The sequence below is a fragment of the Nannospalax galili genome, unplaced genomic scaffold (genome assembly GCF_000622305.1).
Source record: "Nannospalax galili isolate Female #2095 unplaced genomic scaffold, S.galili_v1.0 scaffold996, whole genome shotgun sequence".
Classification (NCBI taxonomy): Eukaryota; Metazoa; Chordata; class Mammalia; order Rodentia; family Spalacidae; genus Nannospalax; species Nannospalax galili.
Window position 1 is genome coordinate 3414688 of NW_008339436.1, and position 10663 is coordinate 3425350.

The 10663-nt window shown below is 47.4% G+C and overlaps 1 protein-coding gene across 2 annotated transcripts in view; it reads left to right on the forward strand.

The window, feature by feature from the left end:
- The first annotated feature begins 4112 nt into the window (after window positions 1–4112).
- Window positions 4113–10663, forward strand: part of Frmpd2 (FERM and PDZ domain containing 2) — a 103802-nt gene continuing 97251 nt past the window's right edge. Inside the window, exons 1-3 of one of the 2 annotated variants that reach the window (XM_008834125.1) lie at window positions 4131–4254; window positions 5768–5925; window positions 10154–10219. In XM_008834125.1, coding sequence (XP_008832347.1) covers window positions 4131–4254; window positions 5768–5925; window positions 10154–10219 — 348 coding nt within the window. Of the gene's footprint in view, window positions 4255–5767; window positions 5926–10153; window positions 10220–10663 lie in introns of both variants that reach the window. The other variant, XM_017798426.1, reaches the window with a different exon arrangement.

Here is a 10663-nt window from a genome sequence, read left to right on the forward strand (position 1 = left end):
TAAGATGTGGTAAGCTGTGGATCTCTTTGAGCTTATCTGTCTTTGTCTTTGCTGAGCCTCTTAGATGTGTAGATTAATGTTTTTCATTAGATTCAGGGTGAGTCTGCTTATTGGTTCTTCAATTAAATTCTTTCTGTCCTCTTTCAAGGATTCTGATTCCTAGCAAGTTAGTAGAGTTGATGGTTTCCTGTGGGTTGCTGAGAGTTTGGTCATTTTTCTTCATTATTTTTCCCCCATTTCTTAGATTGGTAATCCACCATACACCTGTTTTCAAGTTCATTACTTTCTGCAGATGCCAGCTGGGGAGCTCCTCTAGTGAATCTTTATTTATTTACTCATTTATTTATTTATATGTTATGTGTATGAGTGTTTTGCATGTATGAAAGCGCACCCGTGAGTGCAATACCCAATGGAAGTCAGAAGAGGACTTTGGATCCCGTGGAACTGGAGTTACAGACAGTTGTTAGCTGTCATGTGGATACTGGGAACTGAATCCAGATCCTCTGTAAGAGCAGCAAGGCTCTTAACCACTGTACCATCTTTCCAACCCCAAAAGTATAGCTCAGGCTGGCCTTGAACTTGTGATCCTCCTGCCTCTGCCTCTTTTGCTTATTTTACTGGTGTTATGGCTAGCATAACTGGACCCTCTGGTGAATCTTTTAACTTGAATCACTGTACTTTTTCTCTGTCTTTTACTGTTGTTCTCTGTGTAATGAGAAACCATTCTTGTACTTTCCTTTAGTTCTTTAAACACAACTTACTTTGGAAACGCAAACACGTTTTAAGTAGCTGATATAAAGTCTTTGTCTACTAAGTCGAATATCTGGCCTGCTTAGGAACAGTGACTTGTCTGATTTTTGTTCTGGTTATGGGCCACTTTTCTGTTTCTTTGCATGTATCATATTTTTTTCGTTAAAAACAAGAATTAAAAGCATTTTTATAGCCAGGCGTGGTGGCACACGCCTTTAATCCCAGCACTTGGGAGGCAGAGGCAGGTGGCTCTTTGTGAGTTCAAGGCCAGCCTGGTCTACATAGTTAGTTCCAGGACAGCTGGGGCTACAGGGAGACCCTGTCTCAAAAAAAAAAAAAGAAAAAAACATTTTTTTTCATTTATGTATGTATGTCTTGCCTGCATGTATGTAAGTGCACCCCTGTTGTGAAATGCCCATGGAGTACAGAAGAGGGCGTCGGATCCTCTGGAACTGGAGTTATGGACAATTGTTAGTTGCCATGTGGGTGCTGGGATTTGAATCCCAGTTTTCTGCAAGAGCAGCTAGTGCTCTTAACTGCTGAGCCATCTCTCCAGCCTTGAAAAAAAGAATTTTAAATAATATCATGGAGGAAACAAACTCCCTCTCATTCTTCCCCAGGATTTGTGGTTTTGTTGCTGTTTGTATTGCCTGTGCCTTTAGTTACTTTCTTGAACTAATTTTCCAAGCTCTGCATTCATACGTGTGGCCTTTGAAGTCTCCATTCAGATAATTTAGCATTCATTGAAGGTTGGTGAGGAATGTCCTTAAGCCTGAATCCAGTAAATGTCCCAGTCTTTGCTGAAGGGCTATGTATGATGTGAGGACAGGACTTTATCACTCTGCTAAGCGGCTGACAGTTCTGCCTTAGGCTTCATTTCCTACTTGTTCAGCATCTAATACAAGGCTAGAGGGAAATGTGTAAGGCCTTTAGAAGTATTTCAGAGCACGTGCACAGCCTTGAGCCTGGAGATCACTCTATGCATAAATAAGACTTTCTGGATTCTCAGAACTGTTTCAGAACTTCTCAAATTATCTACAAATATCTTACTCACCAGTTTCTTTTAAGCTTCTCTTAGTGAAACTTGCTTTTTCATCTTAACAGAATCTTTCTCAGAGCAAAAAAATAAATTTCAATGAGGCCCCATTTATCAGTTGGACATCTCTTTATAGACTATGCTTTTGGCATCAAATTTAGAAAGCCTCTTGCTGGGACTGGAGAGATGGCTCAGTGGTTAAGAGCACTCACTGTTCTTGCAGAGGACCTGGGTTCGATTCCCAGCACCCACAAAAAAAAAAGAAAGAAAGCCTCTTGCCTTGTCTTAGTCCCTGAATTTCCTCCTTTGCTTCCTTAAAAGTAGTTTTCTGTTCTACATTAAATCTATGACTTGCCTTCAACTAGCTTTTGTAAAGCCATGAGATTTAGGCCAGTGTTCAGGGTTCCTGTGAAGAGTCACGGAGGGTGAAAAAAAAAACCAAACCATCCTTCCTTCATGGAGCCTCTGTGTGGAAATGGGTCTTAACTGGCCACAGCAGCCTAGTGGGATTTCAATGCAGTTGTTTCTTCTAGTCTTGGAATACCCTCCACGCCCAACCCCCAATTCCATATTATAGATTTAGAAGTTGTCTGTGTGCGAATCAAAGTCTTATCTCTTTTCCCCCAATTCCATATTGTCTTAGTTTGTTCTTCATTTGCTGTGACAAAACACTCTGACCAGTACCAACTTAGGGAGGAAAGGGTTTATTTGTCTTACATCTCCCAGGTCACATGCAGTTCATCAGGGAGCCCAAGGTAGGAACTCAGGGCAGGAACCTGGAGGCAGGAGCTGGAGCACAGGCCATGGAGGAACGCTGCTTACAGGCTTGCTCCCTTGGCTCCTGCTCAGCCTGCTTTCTTATGCAACACAGGCCCACCTGCCCAGGGGTGGCACCACCCACAGTGAGCTGGGCCCTCCCACATCACTCATCAAGAAGATGCCCTTCAGACATGGCCACAGGCCAGTCCAATAGAGGCAATTCCCCGATTGAGGCTCCCTCAACCCAGGTGTGTCAAGTTGACACTAAAGCTATCCAGCACACATATTATAGATTTAGAAGTTGTCTGTGTGCGAATCAAAGTCTTATCTCTTTCCGTTATCTTTACTAAGAGCCAGTCATTGTGATTATAGAGTTTAAAAAAATGGTTAAATGGGAATGCTTAGCCTGCAATTCTCAAACAAAGGTTTAAAAAGGAGAAAAGGATAAAGGAGAAGAGAAAGGCAAAGAATAGACCAGGCAGAAAAGGGAAAATGAGAGAGCCCAGTTGAGTTTGTATTGATACATAATAATTATACAAACACAGGGTATGATTCTGATGACCATAAAACACGTAAGATGAGCAAGTGGGCATAACCAGGGCATCCACCACCTCAGAGGTTCACCTCGTTACCTAGACTGCTTTCCTATCTGTAAATGGGGACTGCTGCTGCCCTTAGAGGCTCCTGGTGACAAATCACAGCTCCCACTCAGGTGTCTAAAAGAAGTCCCTAGGTAGAGAAGGAAAAGCCAGGCTCTGTCTCCAGGAGCCTGCCTCCCTTCCCCAGGGCACTGAGCAGCTGGTGAGTGGATAGCTTGGCTTAGCACCTTGGGGGACGGGGATGTCTGTGGGCTTCCTACCCAGCCCTTTGGGGCGCACCTGCCCTCCCCACTGTGGCTGTAGAAAAAGCTCTGCGATGTAAACAGATTAGGAAAAGCCTGCTGTCTGGCCCTCCCTCCTGCCTCCAGCCTCCAGCTGGACTCAGGGGATTAGTGGGGGTAGCTTTGTGGGGGATGGACACTGAAATGTCAGCTTTAGTTTAAGGGACCTTCTAGAAGGAAAGAGAGCAGCCCTCCTGATGGTACCTCCTCCAGTCTCTGTGCTTCTTTCCTGCTCTGAAATTCTGGTTCCAGCTCCCTTATGGGCTGCTCACTGGCTCTGCAGGTAGGTGGGGGTGGCAGGGCCTGTGCTGGCACTACAGAGGCTCTGAGGTGGAAGCCAAACACTAAAGGCACAGTCATGTGCCTTGGGCTAAAATGGGTGTCAATTGAGTTTCCAGATGGAAGAGGGGAGCAGGCAGTACAGTCTCTGGTACAGGGTGCTCGCCCAGAGGGGCTCCTGCCCTCAGTCGCTCATCATTCAGCCATTTCCTTTATCTTTCATTTGGGAGCTGACTGATCCTTTTATTTGCTCATTCACTGAGAAGCCACCAGCCTGCAGGCAGTCCCCAGTAAACACTTCCACTTCTCCCATGTGCCTGGCCCAGCAGTGCAGGCAGTGTAAACATGGGGACTAGAGAGAAAAGCCTGTCCCTGATGCCCCCTTAGGCATCACAGGGGCTCTGTCACATGTGTGTCTTCACAGGCATGAGTGTACCCTCCGTGACGCTTGCCAGTGTCCTGCAGGTCAGGGGTGAAGCTCTGTCTGAGGAGGAAATCTGGTCCCTTTTGTCACTGGCTGCTGAACGGCTCCTGGAAGACCTTCGAAATGGTAAGAGAGTATTTGGGGCAATTGAGGCATAAGGAGTGAAGGTGAAGCTTCTTATATTAATATCCTTTTTGCTGCTTCTTGATCTGATTAGTCTAAGTTGCTAGAGAGAGAGGGCAAGATAGCTGCTTTAGGAGGTGGCCTATCTCCTGGGCTTATGCCACATGGCCAAGTTAAAAGGCTTTGTTTTTGCCTTGGGTGCTTATAGAGAGAACAGATAGATGCAGCGATGTGAGCCTCTCTCAACACCTGGGACACTCCACATTCCATCTGTCAGATGCTGCACTAATCTGTCCTGTCAGAAGGCAGAACCCACACTGTGGTCTAAACAAGGAAGGTTAATATAAATTAGCATTAAATTGTGATGCAGGGCTAATAAAGATATTAAAAACCTCTATATGGTCCCCTAGAACTGAGGGCAGGTCTTCAGCGAGGGACAAAACTGCCCTCCTCAGGCTGGGGTTCAGAGCTCATGGAGGAGCTGTGCTTACAGCTCATAACGACAAATCCAGACATCTCCGGATTACCTGACTGTAGAGCATCTTCAGTCATGGTCCAGTTGGGGCTGAAGCAATTGCCATGTGATGAGTTGCAGAGGACCTGGAAGTCAGAGGTAACTTATTTGGATGCTGGCAGGCTCAGGCAAACAGGAAGATGATGTGGGCAGGAAGGCTGGAGCCTGCTGCATCTATGTGGACAAGTCTATGGGAGAATAACGACATGGCTTCATTAGGCCTTGAGGTCTCCAAGGGAACTTATGTACTGGAGCTGAGTCTGGGGAAGGGTATCCCTGCCTGGTGGTTTCATACTTGTACCACTAACCCCCAGACACAGCAGGAGAGCTTTTGCTTCCTATGAGGACGCCACAGTGCCTGTTCTAAGTAGACTGCTCATCCTGTTCTCTGACAGCAGAGATGCTTAAAGGAGCCAGGCTAGAAGGGTGAATTGGGAGCAATGAGGCATTCAGTTGGCAGCTGATGTAAACATTGGAGCCCACACTTAGGTGTTGGCTCAGAAGCTCCCCAGATCAGCAGCTGTAGTGGGTATAGTGGGAGCTTGGGAATATGAGAGCACACAGGCCCCATCAGGTGCTGAGTCCCAGAATGGACAGGTGGAGGAAGGCTGTACACATGTGCCTTACTTTCTCTTCTCCCCACCCCACCAGCCCTGACTCCTGTCTTCAGCCCTGGGGGTTCTGATGGACAATTGCTCAGCTTTCCCCTGACTGGTTGCCTCCTACCCTGATCTAGCTAGCTGCAGTGAACTCAGGCTTGCATCAATTTCTACCTGGACTTGGCCTCTCTTGACTTTTTGCTTTAAGATTCTTAGGTCATTGATGGATTTGGATGCAGGTGCTAAATTCCTGTCCATAGCTACAACCACCTAGGTGGCTGGGGGTAGGATTTATTCTGCTCTATAACCCTATAGGCCTGGGTCACAGTTAATCCTAGAGGGAGGCAGGCACTGCCAGTCACAGTGGCCCTGTTCCTATACCCCATCACTGCCTCATTTTCAGATTCCTCAGACTATGTGGTCTGCCCCTGGTCAGTCCTGCTTTCTGCAACTGGACATGTTTCTTTCCAAGACCACGTTTCTCACATAGAGGCTGTGCCATTCAAGGCTCCTGAGCTGTTACAGGGACCAAGTGAGGATGAACAGCCGAATGTATCACAGGTGAGATGTGTGATGTCTCTGCAACACCTGCTCCCTGATCCTTGGGGAAAGTCTGTTCTCAGGGAGGCACCCCCAGCTACCTGCCAGCTCCAATTCTGAGGGAGAGTAGGTTTAAAGCATGTTGATTCTAGGCCTTTTTTTTGCCAGAAACTTACTAGCTCTTGAACAAGGCAGTTCAACTTCTTAGCCCAAGTTTCCCTATCGGTAAAGTGAGACTGATGTAACTTTGTGGACCTGGACTTATCAGCATTCAGAACAAGGTATTAGGGGTTGGGGATGGTTCAGTAGGTAAAGGGCTTTCTGTGCAAGTACAAGGACCTGAGTTCAGATTTCTAGAAACCATGTAAAGAGTCAGATGTGGTGATGTATGCCTCTAATCCCAATGCTGGGGTGGAGGCAGGAGGATTCCAATGCCTTGCTGGCCAGCCAGTCTAGTGAATAGGTAAGCTCCAGGTTCAGTAAGACCTTGGGTCAAAAAATGAAATAGAGAGTGACAGGAAGACAACCACGGTCAACTTTTGGCCTCAACATGTACCCACATCGGCATGTGCACCCCCATGTACACCCCCTCACACAAAGAAGTTTTGGGAAAAGATGTGGACAAATTATCTGTGGAAAGGGACCATTGGTAGGTAGCAAGAAGCAAGAGGTTCCAAAATGACCCAGTCAGTCCTCTGTGTGAGTTTACCCTTAGGTGACTTGGGGTGGCTTTAGCTACACAGGTGCTCTGTGTCTCACTGTTGATGTCAGTCATGAACTTGAAACTAAATGGATGTCAGTGGACAGTGGACCTAAGACAAGACAATGCTTATGTAAGACTGCAGAGATTGTTTAGTGATTTGAAAGGTGGGTGGGGCAGGAGCCTGACTCGGGACTTGGAGACATGGGTCAGTGGTTAAGAACACTGGTTCAGTGCTCAGCATCCACATGGTGACTAACAACTGTCCTTAACTGTCCAGGGGATCTGACACCTTCTTCAGGTCTCCGTGGGCATTGCACTACGTGAGTGCACCTACGTACATGCAGGCTAAACACTCACATATAAAGTAACTAAACCTAAAAAAAAAGCAAATCCATGTCTGTACTGGCTATTTGGATGGCAGCATCAGCAGAGACTTCTAGCTTTCCCCAGTGGGCACTTTTTTCCTTCTGAAAAGCAACACGTTCCAGTACACAGTATTTTCAGCTTTAAAAAGAACTCAAAGACAAGACTGCTTCAAGGCCAGCCCATGCGGCTGGGCAGCATGGTCCTTCCTTGGCCTTTCATGGGGAGTGTGCAGGTCTGAAGACTGAAGATACTGCTCCTCCCAGGCCTAGGAAACTGGGAGTTGCTTTGTCTTCAGGCTCAGGGAAGACAATCAGGCCTCAGTACCTTCTGGGTTTGTTTTGTTAGGGTACACGTGTCTCCAGGTCACACCACAACAATGAAAATATGGAGTTCTGTTGCAGAGGCTCCTGCAGTCCAGGCCTGCACACCCTCCCTGAGCTACCAGATCCTTGGGTGAACCCCTGGGCCTCTGGGTGAGATGGAGTTGGGTACCTCTCAGACACCTCTCAGACTCCCTCTATTGGGGTCTCCTGGTTGATACCACTTGTACTAAGTTGCCTGTCATGGGCTGGACTCAGCTAAAATGACAGACTGACTCTGCGCTCTAGCTTTCTACTTGAGCATGCCAATGTGATGTGTAAATGCTGGGGAGCTAGTTGCCTAAAACAAACCTTAGCCCATGGTGAACGAATGAGAGGCACTAAGAGGGTAAAGCCTCTTTCCTCATTTGTGGATGGCTTCAGGGTGTGCAGTCTTTGCACACCTTCTAGAGATCTCTTCTGAGATGTAGGGCGCTGTGACCGCTGCCATCCTGCTGGACTGTGGCAGCATGGTGACTATGTGTGCGATGTCTGTCCTTACTTCCTTTCCACCTTTCTCCTCACTCTCATTGCCCTAGGCCTACAGCTCTGTCTGTGAGCTAGCACCTAATCCTTGCCTCAGGCTCTGCTTTCTAGAGGACAGGAGCTGAGACAGATCTTGGGTGCTACTGAAGTCCTTTCTTGTCCTTCCCCGATACTGTGTGTCTTCCAGCACTCATTGTGGAAGAGCAGGCTTCACCCTTCCCAGAACAGTCTGGCTTGCACAGAATGCCTTGGGGAGGTCTGGCCATTCCTCTGCTCAGAGCATCCAGAGCTAAAGAAAATCCTGCTCCTCCCTCCTGTGTATTCCTCTACACAGAAATGTCAGGCTCTAGAAGTTCCAAGGCTGGAGAGGAAAGACTGAACTCAGAACTGGGAAGGTGTACAGCTGAGAGGTTGGTTGGAAAGAGAGCGAGCCTGAGTCAGAGAGAGCCAGTGTGGGTTGGGACTCTGTTCTGAGCCAACCTGAAATTGTTTGGGCTAGCTGCTTAACCCTCTATTCACTGAAGCTGATCTGAAAAGGTTTCCTGGGGCTCAAGGTAGCATCCTCTGCCCTGTTAGGAGGCAGCAGGTGGGGTCACTGGGTCATTTAGTCTGCCATCCTACAGCTCTGATGATCACCACTCCCTTCCATTCATCACACAGCTTCTCTCTTCAGCCAATGTGGCATGTGGCTGTGAGGAATGTCTGGGAAGTCAGGAGAGTGGTTCCTGGAAGGAGACCTCCTGGAACCCTGGCCCCATTCAGACACTAACATCCTTCTCTAACCAGAACACTGAGTGCCCAACCTGAGTCTTACTTAGCCCGGGCATAGGTGTAAGATTCAGGCAGGTCTCTAACTGAGGGTCCTCTAGGCGTCCTCACTCCATGCTATCCTCAAAGCAGGCTGTCGATGGTGTTTTCATTCACTGACCTGCCTTCAGAAGCCTCCTCCCCACCCTTCTGCCATCAGTATCTCTCAGTGGGCTGGATTCAGGATTTGAGATGGAGACTCCTGGCCCAGTGGCCTCAGGACATGTATGGACAGTCTTGAGATCCAGGGATAGTCCCAGGACTCTGAGCATTGCCTTGAGCTGTGCTCAGGGTTGCTGTTTAGGAATGCAGCTTGGGAACCTTCTTGAATGGAGTCTAGTCATCTCAGGAGTAGGACTGGTTTAGGGGTGCAATTTCAGACAAAGACAAGAGCTGACCGACAAAGGCCATCACTGACTTCACATCTCATCCCCGTGACATGGCACCCCAAACTACTTGTGTTGACTGCTGTAGTAACCATGTGTTTAACACTCTATGGCTTGTCACTTCAGGGATTCTCTTCTAGAGCCCCAAAAGTCTTTTCCCAAGGAGAAAGATCTTCAGGACAGTGGACAAAGTCTACCTACGGTGGAAGTCCCCCAGCAATAACAAGCTACATTCATTCATCTAGGAGCCACAGTCACGTGGCTCGGGGCAATGACTCAGGTGTTAAGTTCAGTCCAAGGTTTGGGTCTTATTTGGACAAATCCTCTCACTTCTGGTTGCTTCAATTTCCCCCTCTGTAGATGGGGCCAATTAAAAACCTGCCTCAGAGCATTGTTGTGAGGACCAAACACATTTACATAAGTAAAAGACTTAGAACTGGGCTTTGGATGTTAATAGTTGCTATCTCTCTAAGTGACTTTTTACTTGATTCTTATGAGTGTTTGGGTAGCTGCTCACTTTAAAGTTGAGGAAGCTGAGGCTCAGAGAAGTAGGATCATGCTTTTCCTGTTACACTGTGTCATTTTCTGACAAGATACAGAGTTTTGTGATCAGACTGACCTATCACATGCCATATACAGATGGTGATGACAACAAGAAACAGAAAGCCCAAAATACAGCCAGAGCCACAGATCTTCATCAGTGACTTAACAGGAAGCTTAGGGGTTGGTCAGCACCGCAGTAAAGTCACCAAGGATCCAGGATATCTATTTCCATTCCGATCCTCGTGGTTGCAAGATGGCTGCTATAACCCCACGTATCATGTAGTATTTCAGGTAGAACCAATGGGGGAAGGATGGCACCCAGTCACGTGATTTTTTATTTTTTTTGTCAAAAAAGGAAACTTTTTTTTCACCAGAAGTGCCCTACCAGATGTCCCTCTTATCTTTTGCCAAACTGGGAATCATAGTTACTGCTAGAAAGCAAATTTCTAGCCTGTAGCGTAGGAGGCTGCAAAGGTTAAGGAGGTACAGATGGCGCTGGGCTAGCCAGATGACTGTTTGTGGAAACTGCCCCATGCTTTCCTGGCAGGACTGCAAAGTCCCATGCCTGCTGTCTAACCCTGTGTTTTTCTCTTGGACAGATGCATGTCTACTCCTTAGGGATGACTCTCTACTGGTCGGCAGGGGTTTGTGTCCCACCAAACCAGGTCTGTGAGCAAGAGCACCTATGTCTTGGCAGGTTATGCCTTCCGATTAGCTGAGTGGCTTTCCCCTGAGCAGGATGGCATGCATTGAGGGCGGGTGTCACCATCCTTCTGTTCTAAGTCTTAGGCAGGCATTGCTGGTCAATTACACAGTTCCTTTCTATGAGTCCAGAAACAACCTCTGCATCCTACTCAACTTGGTACTCCTGACAGACCCAAGTGGGGCTGGCAAGAAAGTTAAGATTCATTGGCCAGCTCTGCTCAGAGGGTGTAGCAGGCTAGAGGATTGCACACTCCACAAAGACAGTTATTTATGTATTCTCTCAATGGTTTTTAAGAATCAGCCCTTCCTGAAGTGAGTTGATGCTCTGTGAAGTGTTCTGTGCCCAGTAACTGTAGGGAAATGCCCCACACAACATCTTCTCTGGAGCAAGTTCAGAACAGATT